General features: G+C 40.2%; 2 protein-coding genes across 11 annotated transcripts in view; one reads left to right on the forward strand and one right to left on the reverse strand.

The window, feature by feature from the left end:
* SDCCAG8 (SHH signaling and ciliogenesis regulator SDCCAG8) overlaps nt 1-15780 on the reverse strand; it is a 169482-nt gene extending 153702 nt beyond the window's left edge. The window contains exons 1-5 of one of the 3 annotated variants that reach the window (XM_090263247.1): nt 14735-15706; nt 5642-5794; nt 4885-4970; nt 3762-3875; nt 633-758 (exon numbers count right to left, since the gene is read on the reverse strand). In XM_090263247.1, coding sequence (XP_090119373.1) covers nt 633-758; nt 3762-3875; nt 4885-4970; nt 5642-5794; nt 14735-14801 — 546 coding nt within the window. In that variant the 5' untranslated portion in view covers nt 14802-15706. Of the gene's footprint in view, nt 1-632; nt 759-3761; nt 3876-4884; nt 4971-5641; nt 5795-14734 lie in introns of all 3 variants that reach the window. The other 2 variants (XM_090263248.1, XM_090263246.1) reach the window with 2 other exon arrangements.
* The window catches only part of CEP170 (centrosomal protein 170), an 89682-nt gene continuing 79077 nt past the window's right edge, over nt 15621-26225 (forward strand). For 5 of the 8 annotated variants that reach the window (XM_090263240.1, XM_090263241.1, XM_090263243.1 and 2 more), the window contains exon 1: nt 15622-15900. The gene's annotated coding sequence lies outside the window, so the exon portion shown is untranslated. Of the gene's footprint in view, nt 15901-26225 lie in introns of all 8 variants that reach the window. The other 3 variants (XM_090263237.1, XM_090263238.1, XM_090263242.1) reach the window with 1 other exon arrangement.

Below are 26225 nucleotides of genomic sequence, written 5' to 3' on the forward strand. Positions count from 1 at the left end.
CAGCAATCTGCACTGGCAGCAAATAACCAAAGTGATTATTATTCACATGAAAGACTAAGAACTGCTAATACAGGTGAATCCTCTCCGATTGCCGACAAACAGAGGGCCCGTGAGGTTAAGCCATGTCTGAAAGTCCTGTCAAGCTGCAGCATTTGCTGAACTCCCAGTCTGTTAGCAACAACGGGCAGACTAACGTCTCGATTCTCGGACCTTCAGGCCAGTGTTCCTTCTGTGACGCCATACTGCTACTTAGACATAACTGGAATTCAGAGCTCGAGAAAAACTGAGAGAACTATTACAGAAATCTGAGCTATAGCTCTGAACAGTTTCTGGATTTAACCAAGACCTTCGCATCGAACTCTTGCTGGTTTCAGACCTGCTCTTTCCATGTGGAGAAAACGTAAGTGGCATGCTCCGGCAGGAAACCGGAATAGGGGTGAGGGGTCGCTGCGTTGTTTCACTGAGAATGCATTCCACCCCAGTGAATTTTAGTGTTGGAGGCACCAAGCAAAGTCAAGCACAGTACTTTTGCCAAACTTCAAGGAGAAAATCTAAGCAGTTCAGAAGGCTGGGGAGGGGGTAGGAGGGAACATTCAAACTAAAATACAGTTATGGTTTCTAAAAACGCTCACAGTTGCATCCAGAAGCGTCTGTTCCCTCATGGCTTCCTCTTGTCTTTGCAATTTCAACTCTTGTTGGAGCTGTTCATTGTCAAGCACAACTACCTGCAACCTATTTTTAATTCCAGAGAGTTCCTCCTGTAAAAAGCAGAAACACATACCAAATACATTCAGCATTTTGAAGCAGTGCTTTTCTCTGTTGATTACTAGCCAATCCAAGATGGCGTAAAGCATGGAAGACATATGCTCTCAATCCATTTTCTGAAGCACTATAATTATATTTAGACAAACAAATATTAGTTAACAAACAAACAGAAGGCTGGAGGTACGTAGCAGAGGGCCTGCTGATGGCCATTTCACAGAAGTGTGTGGCTGGATAATTTTTCTCCAAGGGATTAAGGCTTATAGCAAAGCTTTAATTAAAGGGGTTATCTAAAAGAGCCTTTTTAAACTTTATTAAGTCCTTTTTTGTTGGTATTCTTTTTAAAAGTTTTAAGAAGGAGGAAGACTGCTGACAACTAAGGTAAGATATATTATTACTCATGCTCAAATGCCAATAACTTGTTGAAAACTGACATGGGCTAAGTAGGTAACACAAGACTGGGATTGAAAGACCTGAAAGGTTACAGTGATGATCTATGAACTGATAGCAAGATGGAGGGAAATTATGAGTGAAATCCTTTGGTGGAGAATTCTGAAAGTATTTTATTAGCCTTTCAGAGTATAATATAAAGAATCACAGATAAATAACAATTAGAATAGCTATTAAATGGATCTCATTTGCTGAGAAATGCCAACAATTATCAATATATTGAGGGTACACTTAGTTAACTTAATCTTCATTACTAGTGTAACCAAAAACTATTATGCAATATATGCAAATTCCATTCAATTATTTTATTAAGAAAACCAAAGCTGTATTGAAAGCTATAATTTTAAAAATATTATAGGCTTAGCTTAGGAGATATCACTTCCACCTTCACAACAAAAAAAGCGCTAATTGCAATTGATATACAAGTCTATATTACACGTGTATTATTACATATATATTACATGCATATTACCCATAGCAGTTTACTCAACATCATAATAGCAACAGTGAATGTGGTGATTATAGCTTATGTATAACCGAAATGAAATAATAGCATGTTGTACACAATACAAGGGAAGAATTGAGAATACTCTGTTGTAAGGAATCTGCCCTAACCCTGGAGTGGTCAAGTGTTATTTGAAAGTAGACTTTGATTAGTGGTAAATGTAACTGCAAACTCAAAGACCACCACTTATAAAAGTAAAAAAAATTCAACTGATATGCTAAGGGAGGAGAAAAAATGAAGTCATAAAAATACTTAAAACCAAAGATAGCAGAAAAAGAGTGGAAAGTAAAAAATAAATAAACATAGAAAAAGGACAATGAATAGATAACAACTACAAATATGGTTGATATTCGAGATATCCAGGTATATCGATAATCACTTTAAACCTCCACAGTCTGAATATATTATACCAATGAAAAGACAAGAGACTGTCAGAGTGAAAAAATGAGACCCAAGTATATGTTGTCTAAAAGAAACCCACTTTAAATATAAAGATACAGATTAAAAGTAAAGGATGGAGAAAGACATACCATGCTAGCATAAATCAAAAGAAAGCTGGAATAGCTATATTAATTTCAGACAAAGCAGACTTCGCAGCAAAGAGAAATATCAGAAATAAAGAGGGGGCAATTCTTCAAGAAGACATAATCCTTAATGTGTACATGCATGGACCTAGTAATAGAGCACCTCTGCAGATACCTCATTAGAGAAGAGATATAAATGGAAAATAAGCATAAGAAAAGTCCAATATCATATGCCATCAGAAAATAACTGCAATTAAAACAATGAGATACCACTACACACCTCTAATACTCCAAAATTGAAAGCACTAACAACACCAATGGAGCAAGAATGTCATACAAAAAGATATCAGTAACTACTATAAAAATATATGAGCTCTGGCTGGTGTGGCTCAGGGGATTGAGCTCTGGCCTGTGAACCAAAGGGTCAATGGTTCAATTCCCAGTCAGGGTACATGCCTGGGTTGCAGGCCAGGTCCCCAGTTGTTGGTGCATGAGAGGCAACCACACATTGATGTTTCTCTCCCTTTCTTTCTCCCTCCCTCCCCCTCTCTCTAAAATAAAAAATAAATAAAATCTTTAAAAGATATCATATGATCTGATGCGCTGATATTGAAAAAGGAAGAAAGAAAAAGTAAAACATTAACAGACTTTGGGAAGTCAGAAAGGCTCCAATGGCATTCACGGCATCACTAAACTCCATACAGTTGAGCAATATAAATGTCTGGTGTTTCAAGCCACAGGTGACACATTTGGTTTTTTGATCATTGTTATCAGCACCCCCAAGAACCATTCTTGCCCTGGCTGGTGTGGCTCAGTGGACTGAGCGCCAGCCTGCAAACTGAAGGTCGCTGGTTCAATTCCCAGTCAGGGCACATGCCTGGGTTCTACGTCAGGTCCTCAGCGTGTGTGTGTGTGTGTGTGTGTGTGTGTGTGTGTGTGTGTGTGTGTGTATGAGAGGTGACTGATTGATGTATCTCTCACACATCAATGTTCTCCTCCTTCTCTTTCTCCCTCCCTTCCCCTCTCTCTAAAAGTAAATAAAATCTATAAAAGAAAAAGAAAGAAACAGGAGCCTTAAAAAGAACCATTCTTATCATTCAAAGTAAAGGTATAAACCTTTACACTGACAATGGAGCTGATTTAGTCTAGTAACTTAAGTCCCTGCCTGCTGCACTCCTGCTTCAATTAATTGAAAAATGTGGGAGAATGACTGGAATTACTATTCCAAAGCATTTGCCATCAGCTGGGCTAAAGTAAATGAAGTGGAAAGAAAAAAATTCTGAAACATGAGATCACATTATCAAGATATTAGACATAGTTTAGTTACAGACTACTGGGAAACTAAGCAGTCAGAAATAGCATGGTCAAGGGTATCATTCCCAAGCCTGATAACATGCAATCATGGCAATTGTGAATGTATTGCTATAAACACAAAGACTAATAATGGTGCCTTTTCATAAAAGACATCATTAATACAAACTTTAATTGAGGTAGCTTTACATTTTTAATGAGAAACTTACCTTGCAGAACTTGACTTCTGCCTCTAAATGGTGAATGTATTGGGACTGATCATTGATGATAGGGACAAGATTATGGACAGTAGGCAGACTGGTTTCCTCATATTCTGAAGACCTCTAAGGAAAAAACAGGTGAAGCATGTTTGGATTTAGCAAAGAATCAATAAATATCATCTACATATTCAATTTAACACTGATGTCATATAAATACAGGCCAGATCATATGTAACCAATAGTATTTATTTCTCTATCCTATAAATTCAATAAATAACTAAGATTCAGAAATATGAGCATATTTTATAGCTGGAAAGCGAAGGTAGTTATAGAAAGCACATGGCAAATGGAAAAATGCAGGGGTAGTATAATTGGCTCGGGATGAAATGCCTATTTGAGCCATGCTTAAATGAAGAGACAGCTCTCTCCAAGAAACCAGGAGTGCCAGCTCCAACTGCAGAACCTCTCCCTGACGAAGTGTGGACCGATGAGTAAAATTCTACCTTCACTATTATTTCGGCTATTTAAACCTGACCAAGTCCTTTCTTCACCCCTCCCTTCACACCTGCTTTAGCCCTTAGGGTATCACCTTTCTTCAGTCAGGAATAATATACTCTGTCAAAGCAATAGCAATGAAAAGCTTCACAAGAAATAGAATGTAACTTATTTCACACAAATTTATAATCATGTATGTTTAAATGTAGAATAAGATTACATACTTTGGTTTTGACATTCATAATAAAGAGTATTATACAAAGGATGGCTAGAATTATAAGTAAATTCTGAAAATGATCAAATACAGATATAACTGTCTAAAAAAGAAATGACTAATCTTTTCCATATTTTGTTCCTTTTTTATACTTGCTAATAGTTGCCAAGTAAATTCTCCAAACTATTTCCTCCCTCACGTTTTTCAAGTGAATAACAAATTTAAAAATCAGGATTCCCTCTGCCATAGAAGTCTCTCTTCTGCAGCTAAAATAATCAGAGAGAAGACCATTTCTTGCTGTACACTCTTAGAATGTCCTGCACAGAATTTGTCTACAACATGGACTACTAAAATCGCACTGTAAAATTAAAACATAGTTAGAAAAAATAATGTTTTTGTTGGGTTGCAAACGTTGATACTTACCAAAGGGGACATTTTTCGTCTTCTTGTTGGAGATATCTCACTTTCCTTAGCTGCTTGTTGGTGCAACAAAGCCTTGAGTTGATTAACTACAGGGCAGAAGCAATGGGTTTATTAACCTTATTTGAGATTCACGGTTTTTCATCGCCCATCCATCCTTCCATCCTTCTAACAAATATTGCTTAAACACATATTATACACCAAGAACTGGGGATATAAAGAAAAGGTGAGAACATCTCTCCCACTTGAGAGCTAAGAATCCACTGGGCAAGAGTGATACACTAATAGGTAGAAAACGATATAAGTTTGTAGGTAGACCCAGCGTCATATATAGTGCTACAGAAAGAGGAAGCACCCAATTGCGCCTGTTTACACGGGGAAGATAACATTGGGAAGGATGACCAGGAAATCACTAAGCAGAAAAGGGTGAGAAAAATTCCATTCAAAGGCATGGCACATGCAAAAGCATAGGAGCATGGCCAGCAGAACATGGCTTGCAAGACGGATGGTAGGAAGGGCAGCAAGGTCGCTTGGAGCGATCTAACAGAAATATTGCTGTGACACTAGAATCTGGGACTTTGGCCTGGACAGACATTGGGAGGCAAAGAAAAAATAAATTAAGCAAGGGAATTGTATTAGCTGGGTTGCGTTTCAGGAATAAAATCCCAGGGATGGAGTGGGGGATGGACTGGAGTCGTTACTGTTTGGAGTCTAAAGAGTTCACCGCGGGTCATCCAGGTCAGGGCCACATTCGGCTCACCAGCGTGGCTGTGCTGTAGTTCGTGCCAGGCAGCCCCGGCGTCCTCAGGTCCTCCATCGGCGCTTACGGAAGGGTCCAGGGCGTCTTCCCCAGCACTGCCATCGCCTTCTCGCAGGGCACACTTGAGCTGGCAGATGCTTCTGCTTGCACGCTCTGCAACAACACGAAGAAAGGGAGGCTGCTGAAATCTGACGACCACGTGTAACGCGCGCGCGGTTTCCGAAGGAGAAGCGATACTTCTGCTACTCTGCGGAAAAAGGCAGCGTTCTGTTCCTGGCAAGGAATGCGCTAGAGGAAGTGAGAGAAGATTAAGTTCATGGGTTAAAGATTACACTTGGTGATCGCTAAGGTCCCTGACACCTCGGTGGCTGACATTCACTGTATATAGTACTACCGGCAGGAGGACTGAATGGGAGGCCTCCTTCCTCGCCCACACCTCCGAACAATAACCAACAAGGCGAAGTGCCTACGACTCCCCTATTCCACCTGGGGACACAGGGCTGGGTGGGCAGAACCGACAAGAGGGACCCCACCACACTGAGCATCTGCCCAGGGAAGCCTCCTGTCCCGGTGGGCCCGATGTCCTTCCCCGGCTAAGGGACAGCCAACTGCCTGGCCTGGTTTTGAATCAAGATTTGAATAACTAGAATGTTCTAGCGGCAGCCTCTGTAGTGCGGCCCAGCCGGTGCCATGCTGGCGGACTACGTCTCATGCAGAAGTTCCTGGTTAGTGCAACTGCTAGCCCTGGAATTGAAGCTGAAATTCACCAGCACAGACGCAACGTGAAGTCTCCAATGAAGGATTTTAAAGCACACGCCAATTGCAGTTCATCTCTATAAATGGGCCCCAAGGAACCCAGCCTCATGCCCTTCTCTCCCACGCGGAAACTGAGCAGGTCTGTAAGGCATTAAGCAAGACAATTACACCAAGTCAGACCGGGCCTAGTCTTGACAATGTCTCGTAGATCCTGCTTCCTCCCTCCTGGAATGCTTGTTTTTCTGAGCCCCAAGCCACAGGTAGGAAGTCTGGCTACCCTGCTGGGGAGACTGTGAAGAGGCCACGGGCAAAGGAGAGGCCCTGAGACCATATGGAGCAAGAGAGAAGCCCAGCCCAGCCACCAGCCTTCCAGGCGGCTTCAGGGCCAGAGGCCATCGGAACGCAATGGCCTGAAAGAGACCCGAGGAGCAGGAGGTCACTAAGCAACCACCGAGCTTTGGGGTGGTTTGTTATATAGCAAGAGGTAACTGAAATAATTATTAGGGAAATAGTAACCCCAAAACAAAGGATTTAGGCCTCACATTAATAGCAGAACTTCGCTAGTGACACAGGGACCTAATAATTCTACCCTGCCTTCATGGGTATTTTCACATGCGTAACAGCTGGCGAACCAGACAATCAACTGGTAATTTCATTAATTAAGGTCCAGTTTCTTTTTTAGGTTTAAATTTCTCATTGTTTCTTCTCGTCGCATGATTAAATTCACTCGTTCCCATCCAGAAAGCTATATTTCAAAAAATGTTCCTCATCCATTAGAGCCGGGACCCAGATTTCAGACGCCATTTTCAAATTTTGACATCTGTATTAGAAAGTTATTTTCTACCTCATTAATTTCCCAAACATTTACATATATATAACAGAAATTTCCATTTCGACGATTCTTAAGTCCTTCAGAGACAGCACTTTCCTAAGTAAGAGCAACTCACAACACAACACTGATGGCAACGGAGAGTTTACTCTCTTCTGATCTGGGCCCTTCTTTGACAATTTAGACCTGTTTTTCTCGTGTGCTCAGGAGAAAGAGCTCCTATGCCTTACTACCTATTGGGAACTGTAAGAAGGCTATAAAACTTGTATGTTTTCATCACCAATTAATGTTGGGGATATATTTATAAGCACATATCCTACAGGACTTCTAAAAAACAGATTCCACTTTCTCCAAGCTCATTAATTTCAAAATATGAAACAGAAAAAAATAACCATAACTTAATAGAAGAAAATACACCCTAAAATACACCCTACATGACAAAATATCTAATGTAGGTTCTTCACTTACAAGAACTCATTTTCCACCTGGATTAAACTAAAGAGAATGGGTCTTTCAGGTCAGAGTTCAACACCGAGAGAATGAAATGCTATTACTCATCTCCACAAGAGACCCAGTGATTTTATCACCACGTTTTTCTCCACAGCAATCCTATTTCCCCACAGACCTTTCTCTAACAGGAATTTGGTGGTGATTACTATGCAAGTCTGGCCTCCTGTGACTCATCGGGAGTTTGAGAAAAGTCCAGAGAAGATGCATTCCTGATTTTAGCAAAATAAGAAGCAGCGATAGTTTTCCAATAACTGGTGTCGTAGTTTCTAAAGAGACTTGTTAATGGAAAAGGAAAATCAAAGTGTTACATGATAAGCAATTCAGTTCGCAGAGCTTTAGATTTATGCACTTAAATCTATGAATAAAGCACTTATCTCTCTCGCATCCATTAGAAAGGAAACAGGAACTGACTAACATTAAAAGTGTGCTCTGTGGAGCTATCAAATGACGTCACCACTAAGACAAAGGATTATTATTTATTTATACCTAATCTGACTAAAAGCTAATAAGCTACATTAAGAAAAATAAAGGAAATCTGAAAAAAAAAAAAATTGCAGCGTTGAAAATCCCTGTGGGTAGAGTTCTTTCACCAGGTTACAAGGATGGCAGAGTTTGATAAGCCCATTCCATCCCTTTCCTACTGTTTCTAATGTCTTGTTTAATCTTTTAGAATTTATAACATTCAAAGATGACATGTTCAGTCGCACTACGAACATAGCAGTATATGAAATACTGAGATATGATAAGTGAGATTTTTAAGTGATTGCAATATAACATTTCAAAACACATGCTGTATGCACTTAACAAACAGAGTTAATCCTGAGGAATAAGGCGGCTCTGCTGATTCCAGACAGATGAAACCCCACTGCTCTTCAGCTGGAGCCATTGCAACTGAAGGCCTCATAATCCTATTCAGGACACTGCCCGCCCCTGATGCAGTGTCTGCTGCTTACACATAAGGCAACCAGCTTACACAGGAGGTTCCAGTTATTTTCTCCCCCACCGCGGATGGGCACAGCTTTATCTGCTTATAACCCAGAGAGAGCAAGAGAGGATGCTCATTTTCTCTTCTCTCCTGAGAGGACAGAAAGGGTATTTCACAATGCAGCCTGGTTTTCTTCTCCCCAGTACCAAACAGGCTGAATATAAATTTAATTATGAACACGAACACAAACAGGACCGCTGGGTCCTACAAAATCACATGAACAGAAGTGCAAGTAGATAATATTTCTGCTCGTCCACTATCCAAACAGCAACCAGTATGGTAAGCACTGGACAGGTTAGTCAGCTGCTGAGTGCTGACAATTTGAGTCTGTCATTCATTTTTGTAATCCAGTTTCCCTGCCTCTAACCCCTAGCTCACCGTGGGGCCTCTCTTCATCAAGATGTTTTTGAACAAAAGGTAAATATGTCCCAGTCTAGGAAGGATCATCACTTCTACACATACTGTGAATTATTAATTTCTACATTCTCCATCTGCACCGGGAGACATGGAGGGGAATTATCCTGGTGACAGGGACGGGGAGCCACACCCTGCGAAGCGCCCAGCTGTCTCCGAGAAGACATGCAATCTACCAGACCTCCCCAGGCTGAGACACGAGATGCGCCGCAGTTCTCAAAACAAGTACAGACTAGGGCAGACAAGCGGAAAAATGAGACCACAGTGAGATAAGAGATACATATGTTTGTCCACCCTTGACCGGGCCTCAGCCTAGTTCAGAAGATCGCTGTCACCGCTAACTCAGGGACTGACAGGTAGTACAACCAAGATAAAACACCACATTCCCAAATCAGACAAAGTCAGCTTTGTAAACGGCAATGACAATTTTGAGAGAGATTAAAAGTACTAGTATATAGAAAGTAAAAAAAAAAATCTCAAAGAAAATACTATCATAGGACTCTGAATAGCTGACAAATGTGCTCAAGTGGTTGGCGCCAGGCGTGAAAGATAATCTAAGCAAGAATGCAAACATCTTAAGAAAGCAGTGTCTTTCGATCATTAATGATGCATGGATGTTGGCAAATCAAGGAGACTGGCCTGATGCAGAGTGAGGGGTACACCTGGTTTTCTTCTGGCACCAACTGGGAGGACTTATGCACCTGTCACTTCCCATTGATGAAGAAGTAATCCTAGCCAGACTGGCAGAACACAGGCAAAACCACCAGCCAATACAACCTGTATCCTTAATTGTCATTACTCTCGAGTCCGATTCTGGCAGAGCAAGGGCTCTGAGCAAAGCCATGCTACTTCAGGGTCATGGTCTCTCCACGTCACCGCTATTGCCAAATGGACCTGATAATTCTTTGTTGTAAGAGGCTGTGTTGTGCATGTTCGGCTGCATCCTTGGCCCTCACCCACTAGATGCAGGGAGTACCACCCACCGGCCCAGGTCTGATCAACCAAGATGTCTCCAGACATGATCAAACGTCCTCTGGGAAGAAACAGCCCACTGGCTGAGAAATACCAGTTTAGAGCAATCAAATAAGATAACTAGTGTTCAGTCTTGAGAAGAGACATCCATCAAACCCACCGCATTGCTGCATTGTGACTGCAGCCACTTCTTGATAAGAAGTGGGCAGGACAGTGAACTAATCCGGCACAGCAGTGGTGGGTGGGGGGGCACTTCTAGTCCAGATGTCCAGACAAGGTGTTCTATCTTCACCCATTGTAATCAGGAACTTGAAATTCATATTTCGCTTCATTTCAAGGCCTAACACATGAAGCGATTGTTACACTCTAAGGCCATTTTTCAGAGCTACCCTAGGTGATCCTCCCTTTAAATATTCCAGTGGGCTTTGATGAAGCTCAGTCAAAATCAAGATTGCTTTGGTACATGCACAGGTGCATTACAAGCTCCTTTCTCTACTTTTCAACCCTGAACAGAGTATCATTAAGTGAAAGAGTAAACACACACACACACACACACACCTTAGCAAAATGCTTAGAGGATGTCTTTTAAGTACCCCAAAATAGAATATAATTATTCTCAATATATCAATAGCTTGAAAACAATCTAATTTCTTTTCTGCCCAAGAACATGTGAAAAGCCCTTACAATTTCACAATGCTGAACTATGTTTGATTCTAGATGATGCTAGAAATGACTACTTTTTCGGTTGCTAAGTCCTGCCTTTTGCTCATTTTACCTCATCAGTAATAGGAAAAGAAAACTGGAATTCTACTGGATTTTTCTTATTCCAGTAAAAGAAATGGTCAGAAAAGTTAAAACTACCAAAAAAAAAAAAAAAAAAAAAAAGCCATATGCGTATATAAAGCAAAAAAAAAAAAAAAGGATGTATGTAATTTAAGTTTCATCAGCAAGAAATGAACTCAGATGTTTACAAGTTTTATTTGCATTACCAATCCTTATTTAATAGCCAAACCATTCCATTTCTTTAATTTTTAGAAAACAGAGATGTTTCAGTCTGTACTGAAATACCAAATACTGTATATGGCAAAGAATATAAAATACTCAGAAAATATTCAAGAAGAGCAAAAAAGAAGAAAAGAAGGAGGAGTTGGAAGAGAAGGAGTAGGCGGGGCAGAAGCGGTGGATAAAGAATAAAGAAGTAAAAGAAGAAGAAATACAAGTGTGATAAGTAAAATTGAGAAAAAGAACTTTTGCTTAAGTTACACACATGTTTTTGTAAGCTTGCCAAGGGTCCAGATGATATCACTGCTGGTTAATTCAGTGACCAAATTATTGGCTAGTAAGATTAACACAGGCCTTCTGCAGATGTGAGCCCTGCCCTGGAAGGCAAAACACCCTTTGTAGGATTTAGAGAGATGTGCCAATCATATACAAGTAAAACACGGGACATTGGCATTAGCTTCAGGTTTCTCGAAGGATCACCCCCACATTACATATTCCATTTCAACCTTTCACTGTCTATGAACTAGTTCTACTCCTCTTTTATTTTTACAGATAGAAACATCACTGCTATCATTCACATGGTGCAATCCAGTGCTGATGGGAGGAACATTAGAGATCCAGGGCTCTGAGAGTCATGCCTGGAGTGGAAACCGGACACCCACGTGTGTTTTGGTTGACCAGCACAGTGTGGGAGGAAGGGAGAAGAAAAAAGGAAGAGAAGGAAGGAAAGAGGAAGGAAGTGAGAGACACTGGATTGTTTTTAGATAAAGGATCATGCGCCCGGTTCTACCATAAGCCCCACCATTCCCTCGTGTCTCCCACTGACTCCATCCTGCATTCTGTCATCTGTTTGACTCCTAACAGCAGTCATTTTCTAATCTAGTCCCGACTTTGTTCGTAGATGTAGACTGAGCATCCAAGAACAGTTTATTAACTTGCATAAGGTAACAGATGGCTCTCGGCAAAGCAACCACAAGAGTTAGTGACCTGGCTCCTAGCGCCACATTCTCCTCCTCGGACTCCATCATACTCTTCCACGAATTCACTCTAGAGCCTGAAACATCAAAATCGTGCAGTAGAAAGGGGCAGCGAGCATATAAAATGTATATAGAAAATAAATGATGTATTCCTATCACTGTGAAAGTTTGTTTCATGTCTTTATGAGCACCCAACCAGAGGTGGCCAGGAACTAGGTGTATAGGTGAGTCATATACACAGGTGTTGATAAAACTGTGTCCATAGCTAACACTTCAGCAACAGCCGAGACATGATTCTGTTATTCCGGCTGGGACACTGCACTTCTAGCAAGTTCTCACCTTCTTTCTACTATCATACCCCTACATTCAAGTGTACAGAATTTGAAACAACCTGGACTGCCCATTATTCTGGTTTTTCTTGGCTACAAACTAGTTTATTTTATACCTCATGGTCTTATACAATGTGCTGAATTGAAATGAGAGGAGGGGCATTTGCCATTCTCCCTAGTTACCAGGGTAGTTCTCAGCCATTCTGTGGGTCTTGAATTATAATTGCCCATAGATTGAATGAATACCTAAGCACACTGTCAGGAGACCTCCCAAGTCAATTTCAGTCCTATATTAAACTCAGTGACTCCCAGGATACCTGGGATATGCCTACTTTTTTTAACCACACTGGAAACTTTCATATCATTTACTATGTATGAATATCACAGATTTGTGAGGCAGCAAAGTCTTCCAGTTCATTTTCCTTCAGAACTCTTACTTTGAAGGAATGCCATTATACCTCTCCAAGTTCGTGCAGTGGGGGCATAGACAAACTGAAGCGGGTGATGTCGTTAGAAGGGAGAAGACGATGACTACATCCAAAAGAGGATGACAGGTAAGGGTGGAGTCTGCATATGGACCCCCGTGTTTCCAGGACTGCTCTGGGATCATCAGAGTTAAGGAAGCAAGACTTCCACTCAAGGTTTAAAAACAAGAACTCTGTGCTTTTCACATCAGAACTTCAAATCCTTGATTTACTAAAATAATACCAAAATTATATTTCAAGCACATAGATGAGGGGAAAAAATGAGGGACTAGCTCAGCCAACCTCAAAAATTAAACAATATCACTCATGTTATCATTGTGCACAGCATTTTTCTTGCTTTCGAATGAAAAGTTATAAAGTTATTTCTGTATCTAACAGTTCCTGAAACATGACTAAGGTACTGAAGGTATCCATTAAAACCAATAATTTTACTCTAGCAGTTTGAATACTGACAATGTTGACACTTTCTCTAACACTGCTGACAGATGAGAACAATAAATAATAACTCTTACAAAGTCGAGTCACTTGAAATAAACTTTCTAATCTCCTTGAAAAATCTTCATTTTGCTGCAAGTACCAATTATAAATGTCAGCTAACATTTAACGAGTGCTTCATATGTGCCAAACACTGATCTTCTCTCTTAATTTCTACCATAGTAATCCGTAATTATTTTGTTTGTTGTTTTTCTCCAGTAATCCAGAGGCTCCAAGGGGACAGGGACTTCGTCTAGTTCCTCACTGTATTCCCAGCGGTGTGTTAGTATGCCTAACACATAGGCACTAAATTAATACATGAGTCTGTATGCTTTAAATAATTTTTTAAATGGTTAGTCATGACCTAGAAGGTGAAGAAAAATATAACAGAATAGAAAATAGAGGTATTATATCTAGTAGAATAAATACTTTAATAAAACCTTTCTTTTAGTTTATACATAGGTATATGTTCCATATAAAATGTACTTCTGATGAGTAACAGTAAAAAAAAAAAGTCTGGATATTATTGCTTGACATTGATTATTTCATTCGCTCCTCACAATAACCCTGGATACAACACCATAACTTCCTCTTTAAAAGAACAGAAGATGTTATGTATGATGTACAAGATGACAGAACTATCTACAAGTATGGACTTCATTTCTATAAATACTCATAGGGCACTATACTAAGAAAATCTAAATAAGGTATCAGGCATAGTAATCGTGACATGATTAATAAAGAAAAACATAGGCTTTTAAAACAGGCCGAACTGAATTCAATACCTGACTCTGCCTCTGTGTGGGCTTTGTCCTAACTTAATGTCTTTACACCTCCATTTCCCCATGTGGAAAATAGGGATATTCATAAGGTTGTTTGAAGTATTAAATGACCTAATGTATGTAAATAACCGAGGCCACTAAATGTAGCTGTTGTGATTAAGATAATTATTAGTGTTGTTGTTGTTTTTTTCTGGTCCAATAAATCCCATTCAATCCCCTACACCATATTTGGAATGTGTAAAAAGTGTGAATCAGGAACTCTTGAGGCTAAAAAAGTGTGGGAACCGGGCAAAAGTGGCAGAGAGCCGTCCAAGAACTTCTGCGGGCGCTGGATAAGAAAGACGCCTAAGTCAAGATCAGCGAGTTGGTTCAGGTACCTAAGGGAATCAAGGGAAACACCACTGGCTGATAGTAAAAACAAACAGACTATTCCATCCTTCCTCACAACATCCATCTTCTTCCTCTGCATCCTGGCTGGGGCCAATCCGATGGGTTAGGAAAGGTACCAGGCGATCGATCTCCCGCCCACTAGACCCTGGTACTAAGGGGCCATGGCACAGGGGTTCGGAGCAACTCACCCCGGAGACTCCGTTGGTATTGCCCCAGAATCTCCTCCAGGGTAGAGTTCTCCGGGGACTTCGCCATGCACACACTCGGGGCCCAGAGATGGGGGTTGCGTGACACAGTGTCCAGTGTTCTTCCCTCCGAGAAAAGGAGGCCTTAGCGCCCTAGCAGAACCCGCCTGCTTCCTGCCGTTGCTGTCAATGGGAAGCCAGGATCCCTGGACTGAGCTCATAGGAGCTCTTCCCACTCACTGGGCCTCCTGGTGGATGACGGGACTTGTGGTTCACAGATTCCCAGCTTGCAGTCTGAACGTTGAGAGCCCTTCCAACGACACTACAATTCCCAGAGGGCACCGCGCTCTGAGCGCTGGCTTTGGCCGTTTGGTTGCCAGATCCTGTTGCCAAGAAACTGCTTGGAGGCTCCGCCCTCTTTCTGGCTTAGTCCTGCCTTCATCCCATCCGGCTGTTTGGACCACCGAACTGACAGAAAGGGTTCACTGAAGGCCTTGACCCTTCCAAATCTGCTAGTAAGCATTCGATCCTTGAAGTTTCTCAAGGACGCAAATAACAAGCTCTACATTCTTCAACCACGACATTTATCAAAACGGCCAAATAAGCAAGAGAAAGAAGCTCTAAATCTTCCAAAGAGCCTACATTGTGAAAGGCGTTGGACACTACAAATCCTAGCATGCCCAGCAACCCGATCTCCACTTGGAGTTGGCGCTCTGCCCGCTGGGAACTGTAGTTCTTGTCAGTTGCGGTTTCTGCTAATGCTGGGGTCCTCTTCATTGTTCAAGTTGGTCTTTAAGGCACGCCTGCGCAGTGGGCAACTGGAAAAGCCTGGGGGTGAGACCCTCTGCACACCCCCTTTTCATTGTCTGCTTTTGGCGCCTGCGCAGTAAAAGATCGTTGGATCTGAGCCGGAGAAAGGGATAGGGCCGGGCTCCTCGCCCTTTCCCCAGGCGCCTGCGCACTGGGCGGCCGCTCTTTGCCGTTACCGCTATGTGTGGGGCGTGTGTGGAATAACGTTATTGCCCAGCGGAGCTGAGAGGCCGGGAGCTCGATCACAGCGACAGCAACGACGACGACAGGGTGGGGGTGGGGGAGGACGGCGTGCGAGAGACTCACGGGACGCGACGCGCCCCGCCTTTCCCGTCCGGTCCCTCTCTCCGCGGTGAGGGGTAAGTGATGCGCTCAGTCGCTGGGGTTAGGCACTGCCGATGCCGCCGCCGATCGTCCACATCTTCCTCCCGGGGTTTGCAGCGGGGGCTCCGGCCGCGGCCCGCAGAGGGGCGGGAGAGGGGGGCCGGACGGCGAGGGGCACTTCCCGGATGCTCCGCGCGGCGCCGACACCCCCACGCACCGGACCCGGGGCTTGGCGGGGCCGCCCCTCCGACCCTGCCCACGCTCGCCCCCCCACCCCGCCCGCCGGCGCTCCGGTGCCGCCGCCGCCGCCTGGCTCCCGGAACGTATTGACTCGTTCCAGCTTTCTCGCGGCTTTGTGCAGCCCTCCCCCTCCGCGGTGGCCGAGCGAGGGTGCGGGCGGAGCCTTGCAGGGAATGGCTGCGCCGTCGCTGGGAAGCGATTTTTTCCGGATCGGAGCAGCTAACAGGGCCGATCCCTCTTTGTGGTCGCTTCTGGGGCGCGGGGTGGATGGCGCGAGGTCAGGCGAGGAGCCTTTGGACGCGGCTGGAGGGCGTGGATGGTGTGGTGTCACGCACCCTGCCCGGCCGTGGCGCCCCGCGTAGGCTCGGGCCCGGGCTCTGCGAAAGCCGGGGGAGGAGAGGGCGGCTTCCTGTCGGCTTCATTGTCCTGGGATTCAAATGTGGGGTTTGGGATGGTTCCCTTCATTTTATTACCCAAGGGAAACAAATCTTAGCAGCTGACCCAACGCTGGGCGGGAAGACGTGCTGTTCGTATTCTAAGTCATAGGATCTCTGTTTTCTTGGTGTTCAGTACAGTTCCATTTATTAAATTGAAGAAGGTAAGGTCCCGCGAGACAGGGACAGTGCCTGTGCAAGCATTGCCAAGGTGATCAATATGAAATTACTGGATGGCGAAGCCCGGGCTAGGAGGACTGACGACGAAGCTATTGTGTAGCTGGGAAATGAAGCAGCAGAATTGTTTTTTCATTGGGTGGGTAACGCATTCACGTTCCCAAGTGAATAGATTAGGATACAGCTTGTCCCCCGCCCCCCTTTTTTTAAGCAATCAAAGCAAACAAATAATAAGTCTGGTATATTTCCATTTACGAATTTGTTTACTCATATTTTTATTCTCTTTCTGAAAATCCACTCCCATTTGAGAGACATGTGCTGAAGCAGATTGGAAATGTATCTTTCAAAATGATTTGATCCTTCAGCTTACAAGCCTTCCAACCGTGGGCTGGCGTTCAAACGAGGGGAAGAGACTGAAGCAGGACAGGGAGGAGCAGGTGGAGGAATAATGCGAGCAGACTTGTGTTAGTAATACAGGATCTAGAACTTCACTGATGCAATCCTGCCTGGCTGTGCTTCCAAGATTTAGGACTTCAGCTCGGGAAACAGTACATTGCAAGTTACAAACCATTTTGTACTTTTCTGTCATTCATTTTGTTTAAGTTACACTAGGGCTGCTTTTAGTTCGTACTAACTTTGTAGATGTTGCTTAATTTTGCTGTTTTAAAACTGAAGGGTCTTCAGTGCACTTGACAGAGAAAGACACTAAAATCTGGAAAGTTAACTGACTTGTCCACTAAGCCAAACTAATGAAAGGCAGAGCCAAATAAAACCAAGGTCTGTTCTGCAGAGTGCTCTGTCCACTGTGCCCCTCGGTCCCCCTACCCTGTGAATGTGAAAGAAAACTTCTCTGCCGTCTCTGTAAGTTGTCTGTGACAGTCAAGTTCATTGACATCCTGGTTGTGTTAATCTGATCCTTTGTAATGTAAAAATAATTCTACTGAAATAGAACTTCAGTTTTATAAATTTAATATTTTATGATATTCAGTAGTATTTTATAGTATGATCAACTCTATAAACTCTGTTGAAAATAAAATTGCTTCATAACAAGAACCTGTGAAGTTCATTCAATTAATGAATTATTTTAAACAAAAATTTACCTTTCAGGAAAAATTTGTATTGAACTTTTATCAAAATTAAATTTATGCTTTGTATTGAGTTGATTTTGCCATAAAGTGCTTTCTGTTGTGTTATGACTTTTATCCTTAAATTCTACATTGCACTTAATAGACTTTTAAAAATAATGTTTCTTTTAAGTTTAAACTTACTTAATTAACTAAATTCAGTATGTAGAATTATATTAAATCACATTTATAATGTGTTTCACTGGTAAATTTCATGGTCTAAAATTGCTTTGTATGGAAATAAATAACCATCTGCATGTTTTTTATCTTAGCATTAGAACAGTGATATTTACACATAAATAAATTATTGTACATTATGCCTATTAATGCAAATATCAGGGTGCTTTTTAAAAGTGTGTACTTAGTGATTTGATTTGTTCCAAGTAAGAGTTTCTTGTTTTCTTTTATCACTGAAAACAAAGAAAAACAAAACAAAACAAAAGTTGTTTTATATTGCATCTGATATTAATCAGATATCACTCATCTAGTTCTGGATACTGTATATGTTTAAAGATGTCAACATGTTTTTTATTCAAGAAAATCTATTCCTGAAAAATAATTTTTGCTGTTTCAGTTAATGAGTAATGTTTCTGTCTTCTCTGTAACTAACACTAGTATTTAATAGGATAGCTTAACACTATCCTATTAAGTATCTTACAGGCAGCATGATACTAAATTGCCAACTAAAATATCCATTTAGTTGCAAATTATATTGTAAGTGTAACAAAAGAGTAATTACACATACTATCTGAAAAATCCTCCCTGGATACTGATGACTGGAGCATTGAATGTTGATGTGTTTCAGTAAGGAATGGGTTTCCTCTTATAGAGAGAAATCTCAGACCATCTTTATTTTATCAACTTTTGTTAATGATGAAGATTTCTAATAATCAATTAGACCTGGTGGAGTGGGTTTAAATTTACTTACTCATATCTTTTTTGAGGGAAGTGTTCAGCAATGAGTTAACCAGTGTGAGCAATACAAAAGAATAAGAAAATACCTGGCTAGTTTTCAGGTTGATTAAACTGGATATATAGTCTAATTAATTGAAATGATTATCCAAGGGTATATTATACTGTTTTCTTTTTTGGCCAAAATGAATAATATAGCTAGTATGTACTAAAGGTAAAGACCACTTTTATGTCAAACAAAAATAGACAGGAAACTAACCAAAGTAAGGTTAAAGAAAACCTTACCAAAATTACTAATATGCAAATAGGGATTGTACAAAGCATAGAGTGGAAAAGAATACCAAGCATGCATAAAGTGTGAAAAACCAAAAATGAGATATAACAGAGAAGTCGTTATTTAAGTATAACAATAATAATAACTAATACAGGAAATGTTGTGTGGTACATGATGTTTACCAAATAAAGGAATAATGTCTACCATGTATTAAGCACCTACTAAGTGCCAGGCAGTGGTGTGTGTGTGTTAGATTCAGGCAACAGTCTTATAAATAAGATATTATTTTCCACAGTTGGGAACACTTGAGGCCCAGAGATAGTGAATAATTTTGCTTCAGTGTCACATGTTACTAAGTGGTAGAGCCCATAACAGAAGCTTTGTCTTTTTGATGAAAGCCAAAATTCTTACCACTCATCTTTTTAGTAGGTTCAAAAGGCAACATTCATTTCCTTCTGATTCACAAAATTTTAGAACTAGAGGAGATTGTAGAGGTCTGTCATGTCTATTACTAATGTCCTTAAGATGTTATCAAATCCAGCTTCTCCATAAACAACACTTACATGAAAAAGTGGACCCAGGTTGGCTCACTTAGCTTTTGAAAAGTATGCAAAGATCTTACTTAGATTGAGCTAGTATCTGCTCTACTACATATTATGTGACTTCTTCCCATTGGTTGCAGTTCTGTCTTTTAGAGTGAGCTACAGTAAGGTTTTTTTCAACATACTGGGACCTTGCTAGGTTTTCTCTTTTCTAACTTAAATAGCACAGCCCCTAAAACTTCATATGATATGGTTTCCTCCACCTTCCTCATCTCTATCAACTAGATTCAGTCAGTTTTGCCAGTGTATTTTTTCTGATCTGGTTTCCATGTTTAATTCTGCAGTTATGGCCTGAATGTAGTATAGTGAAATTATTCCTTTCCTTGTTTAAGCAATGCATTTGTGTTTACAGTCTAAAATTTGCTAACTCTTGAATAACAGGAAAATGAGAGAAAAATATTAGGTGGCTTTTCAAAGTTATGTGTAAGCAATTCATGGGATTATTTTTTGAAATTCTGTATTTCTACTTTTCTGATGTTAAAATGACCTTTCATCTCATGATAGTGTGTGGTAAGTTTTTTTTTTTGATATTTGTCTTGGATTTTTTGTTTTGTTTTAGTGTTCTTAAATAAACAATAAAAGTTATCAGCATTCTGTTGTTTCTCTTTGTTTTTTGAAAAAAATGTCTGGAAACCACTGATGTAGTCAGCATAAACCAGCGTCTTTTTTATATTGAGATTCCTTCCTTTCTGTATATATACATACATGATTTTTTTGAAGCAGTATTGCCTTTAACCCTTTGAAAATCACCTCTTTGAATGTAGCCATAGTTAAAACTTGTTGAGAACTTCTTGAGCCGTGATTCTCTCATCCAAAAGGATTAGCTTCCCTTCCTGGCTTTCTGACATTTATAAATTTAACATGCCAGCCCTCTTATGTCTTTATCCTGCCCATGTACTGGATATAGCCAAGGACAGAGCCATGCCGATTTATAAATAGAATAAGTGTTACATAAATAAAATGTGCTGGAGGTAAAAGATGACACAAAGATACTGAAAACCCTTTGAAATGTTTTTGTTTATTTTTTAATTGAGAAGAAAATAATTCTATGCTCTTTATGTGTTTATCTTTCCAGGGAATTTTTTCAAAATTTAAGCAAATATTATATATTCTTTTTTTTGGATTTTTATCTTTATTGTATTTTTCCCCATTACCATTTAGTCTCCTTATGCCCCCCTCCCCCCAGCATTCACCACACTCTTGTCCACGTCCATGAGTCCTTTTTCCTTTTTGTTCAATCCCTCCACCCCCCAGTGCCCTCCACCCAACCAGCTGTCATTCTGCCTTTTTATACAACATTTTGCACCTGACAGGTACTGCTTTGGAGAGTCATCAGGGAACATGTCTCTGAGAAGGTGACATTTAACCCCTGGCTGCTGTGGCACAGTGGGTTGAGAGTCAGCCTGAGAACCAAGTGTCGCCGGTTCGATTCCCAGTCAGGGCACATGACTAGGTTGCACGTCAGGTCCCCAGTTGGGGGTGCAAGTGAGAGGCAACCACAATGATGTTTCTCTTCCTCTCTTTCTCCTTTCCCCTCTCTCTAAAGATAAACAAATAAATAAATAAATTTTAAAAAGGTGACATTTAGCAGAGATTTGAAGTAGGTAAGGAAAAGCCACATAGGGACCTAGTTAGAGAGTGTAGTTAGTGGTCCTGAGATGGGAATGGGATGAGTGAATTCTGAAAACAGAGAGGCCACTGCCTGGAGGTGAGGGAGCAAGAGGAAAGGAAAATAGGAGGAAATGATGATGGGTAGAGATTGTACTGGTTGATTTTATTTAAACTGCTTTGGGAGTTCATTGGAGGGTTTGAGCAGGGGAATGACGTAAGAATTGGGTTATATTTTTAAAGTGTGGCTCTGGCTGTTTTGGGGAGAATAGACTAGAGCAGGAAAGAAAGAGGGACCTGGGCAATAAGCTAAGAGATACTTGGAGTGACCCGGATGCAGCTGTTAAAGGATTGCACTGGAGTGGTAGTGTGAATATAGTGGAAGTTTCCAAGTTCTGGTTTTAAAAGATCAAGAGGTTGGAACATAACAAGTTTAAAATGTCTACTTAAACATCCAGGCAGTGGTATAGAGAAGGCAGCCAAACACCTAGTTGGGAATTCAGAGGGAAGGTTTGCACTGAAGACACTTAAATTTTAAGCATCATCAGTAGACCATCTTTAAAGATGCAGGACTGGAAGACATTGTTTAGGTTGAGAGTTCATTGATGAGGTTGATAGGAGGTCCAGTAATGGAGACCTGATACTGACCGTGAAACATTAGCAAGGCAGAAGGAGCTCTCAGGAAGGATTAAATCGAAGTGACCAGTGAGGTAGTGGGTGTGGCGTCCCAAAGGCCAAGTAAAGAGAAATATTTTTGCCTATAAGGAATGATCAGTCACCTCTACCACCTTTCGTCACCCAAATACTTAAAAAATCAGGTATTGTTCTCTTTCCTAGTAAACTTGTCCCTGCAAAAATAATTGTATTAGATCTCACTTTATTCTGTTTGTCAGTGGGGATGTTCACAATATCTTCCCAAGAAGCGTCTACATCTAAAGCTCTGAACAAAGTTTTAATCATAAATGGGACTTCGGCGTTTCTCAGATGAGTGGTCCTGGCAGCGGCTGCTGCAGCAGCGGAGGCTTGAACAGGAGAGGCGGTGCTATTCCGTGAGATTTGCTGTCAGGAATCGCCTCGGAATCCCGGATTGTGTGATCTTGGGCGTGTCACTTTAATTTCAGGAGCTCAGCGTCTTCATCTTTAAAATAAAGCTAGTCATAGTCCAACCACCTCAAAGGCTTATTTTGAAAAGCAAGTGAGATAGAAATAAAAGACAAATGGAGGGTCTAACTACAGATAGAACTCCGCCCCGCCCCCCGCCATAGCCCCAAGTGTGGTACCACTTGAGTGTTTGATTTGGAGAAATGTTTTGGTTGGGTGATGAATGGAAGCATTTTTTCATTCTGTGTGGGAATAATTTTTTACTTCTTGTACATTTCATCCCCATAGGTAGCTTTGCGCATCATCTTATATTATTCTTGGGGAGGGGTATGATGCTGGAGAGACACATTGGGATGATAACTTCCTGTAATCAAAATTTACCCTTTAATTCTAGGCAGTGTGTCTAAATAATGAGAATGAAGTCAGGCGAGCTTACTTTTCCCCAGGCCAACATGGAGAATTTCCCTCTTTTCACTGGCTTTTTCTGGCAGGTGTTTTTTACTGGAGAAGAGTTTGTCACATGCTCCACAGAATAGAAGAGGTACAGATTCAACACCTAGGAGTTGGTTAGGGGTCTTGGACTCCAGGCAGCCAGCTGGAAACTGATTTGAGGAAACAAATAGGGGAAATGAGCATGCTTGGTGACGTAAGGGTGAAGTATAAAATTTTATTTTGGTGAAAAAGGAACATTGCAAATAGAAGACTTTCTGTGGTAACTTTCTGAAGGCAATAACTTCAAAATAGGTTATCTCAATAACCTTATATAATATTATTTGCTCTGGTTACCCAATAAATACTTCTCATTAAATAAATAATGCATTGCAAACTGAAGGCCACCTTATTTTTTCATACTTTTTTTATGTACTGCAAAACTAATCCTTGAAGAAAATTTAGAAAATGCCATTAAATCAGGCAGAACACACTCATCATCCTGCCAGCCAGTGACACCGCTGTTATGTATTGTTTATTCTGGTTTAACCTGGTAACATTTTATCATGAGATTAAACTTTCTGACTTTAATTTTTCATGGAGGTATAGCAGTGCATTTTATAAAATTTGTGATTTACTTACAATTTATGGAAATTAAAGATATAAGTTTCTGTGCAAATCAATATTTTCCTTTGCCAATATTTCAGTAAATTAATTGTATCAAAGAATATGCAGAATTCTAAAACCTTTTCTGATTTTCTAATGAAATCCTCCCCACCCCATCTGGGCCGATATACGCTTCCACAATTGGTATATACGATTGTCTTTGTATCTTTTTTTAAGCTTTGCCAACTTTATAAACCTAAAAACTTTTTAAGAATTTCTCTTATTAGTAATACATCTGAACATTTTTTAGCATCCTCACCTGAGGATATGTTTATTGATTATAGAGAGAGAGGAAGGGGGCGAGTAGGGGAGAGAGACAGAGAGAGAAACATTGATCAGTTGCCTCCCTTATGCTCCCTGACCAAGGATGGAACCCACAACCTAGGTATGTGCCCTGACTGGGAATCGAACCTGCAGACTTTTTGTGTATAGGACTATGCTCCAACCAGCAAAGCCACCTGGCCAAGGCATACATCGGAACATTTTAAAATATATGTGTTTATTGGCCATTGTATTTGTAACCTGAATTGCTTGTGTGTGTGCCCTTTTGTTCAGTTTTTCTAAAGGAATGTTTGTCATTGTACTCACTTGTAACAGCTGCTTTATCATATATGTTGTAAAATATTTTTCCCAGGTTGTCATTTTCCTCGTAAATTTATTATTTTTACCCAACAAAAATTTTAACTTGTATCCAGACCTATTTGTCTTTTCCTATTCCTTATGAAGTTATTTCACTGCACAAAATTTTACTGAATACTTATCTATATTTTTTCTTGCCGAATTTATGACTTGAATTTTTACATGCAAACGTGTTAATTTACCTAAAATGTTTTGAAGCCTATGTAGCCTTGTGTCTCAATATCATTTATTGCATAACTGTTCTTTATCTGTCACAATTTGAAATGTCTTCATAGATTAATTTCTGGATCTTTCATCTACCTTTTCACTTAATCCTGCACTGCGTTGTTATTACCATGTTTTATAGCATAGTTTATAAGTGGACAGGCTGTTCACACTGCACTGGTTTTACAGAAGGTACCTAGTTATATCTCTGTGGTTATTCTTTCCAGATGTGTTTTAGAATTATTTTGGCAAGCTTGTTTGAAAAAAATTCTTTTGAGTGAGATTACACCAAGTTTACTGATAAATTTATGATCTGAAAGATGACAAGGGGACTCTGGAACAGATTATTTGGGTCCTTTGTTTTTGATAGTGTTATTCAAGTTTCTCCCTGTTTTTGAATCAGTTGTCATTTTCATTTTCCTGGAAGTTTATTAACTTAATTGAGATTTTTAAATTTAAAAACACACAGGTATAACTGTTTCATAAATTTTTTAAAAATCATGTCTGTGGTTATATCCTTTTATTACAAAGTTAAATGTTTATGATGATTCAAGAAAAAAATATCTGCCAGGGATAGTACTACTTTTTTTAATAAGCTTTTTGATTTATCTTTTTTGCTTTATCTTTTAAATTTATTAATTTTTAAAAAAATCTGTAATACTTATCTCTGCCAGTTCATTGATTAATACATTTATTTTTTTCTGGTTTAATAGAAAAACATGTATAAGACTATAAAGTTTTTTTGTACAGCTCTGGGTGCATTCCTTAGATTTTATACATAATATTCTCAGAGATTTTACTTTTTAACTGTTTATTTTCTCCTTTCACTAGAGTTAATTTGTGAGATATGTTTTGTGTGTATTTTAATGTAATCAGTTATTTATATGTAGTTTATTCTTCTAGATTTTTCCTAATATTTGTAATGAAAATTTTCAAAGATACAGGGAAATTGAAAGAATTTCATAGTGCTTATTTATATACACACCATCTTGATTGTGCTATTAACATTATCTTGGTTTTATCACATTTCTGGCCATATATCTATTGTGTATTCATCAGGCCAGTCTTCATTTTGATGATTTTCAAGGTAAAATGCAGGGGGTATATGTGTATATATGTGTGCATTTGAAGAAAAGGGCTCTTAAATCATTTGAAATTGTTTCAGTTTTAACTTTTCTGAATGTGCTATTGAAATATTTTCTAACAACCAGTATAGTATTAAACAAAGTTTATAAATGAAATACTCTGTTTTCTATTCCAGTAGCATTACGGAACTCAGTTTTTCTGTGACTGGCTAGCTGACAAAAGTGACACTGATGGCACTGAGCTGTCCCTTTTTTGAGGGTCAGGGACTTGTGTGTGTGTGTGTCTACTTTTAAAGAGGAACTGTAAATAGAGTTTGGTTTTGGTTGTTGTTTTAGCTGAAGAGCTATTAAGGAAACATCCGCTGTTTCTCTAATCCAGTGATTCTCCTGTTTCCGTCTGTAACAAATCCAGGAGTGAAATATTTGTTGTTAGTTTTACTCACTGCCTTCCACTTCCACCATACCCTACCCTTTGTCTATGTGGGGCATTCTGTGTTGGGCTGTTCAGTAAAGCTAAGAGCCTTTTCCTGAGGTGAGAAAGCACGGTTTGACCCTGTGCCTCTAAGTGGTGCATAACAAATTCCAGAATGCTAAAGGGCCACTGTACAAACTCAGGAATGTAAAATTCGTAAATGGGAGTGGTGGGAACAAACAGGGTGCAATTAAATCAACGGTAAGTAAAACTTAGAAATTCGTTTGCGTTCTGTTACAAAATTACTCTCTGATTACATGATTGGAGTTCTTCTTTCATATGTATATATATATATATACCTTATACTCTAAAAAGTTCACTATGTGATGAAATTCAAACGTATTATCAAAATCACTTCTTAAAAATGTATACAAATTTGGATACGTCTTCTAT

The sequence above is a fragment of the Furipterus horrens genome, unplaced genomic scaffold (genome assembly GCF_987537825.1).
Source record: "Furipterus horrens unplaced genomic scaffold, mFurHor1.1.pri manual_scaffold_15, whole genome shotgun sequence".
Lineage (NCBI taxonomy): Eukaryota > Metazoa > Chordata > Mammalia > Chiroptera > Furipteridae > Furipterus > Furipterus horrens.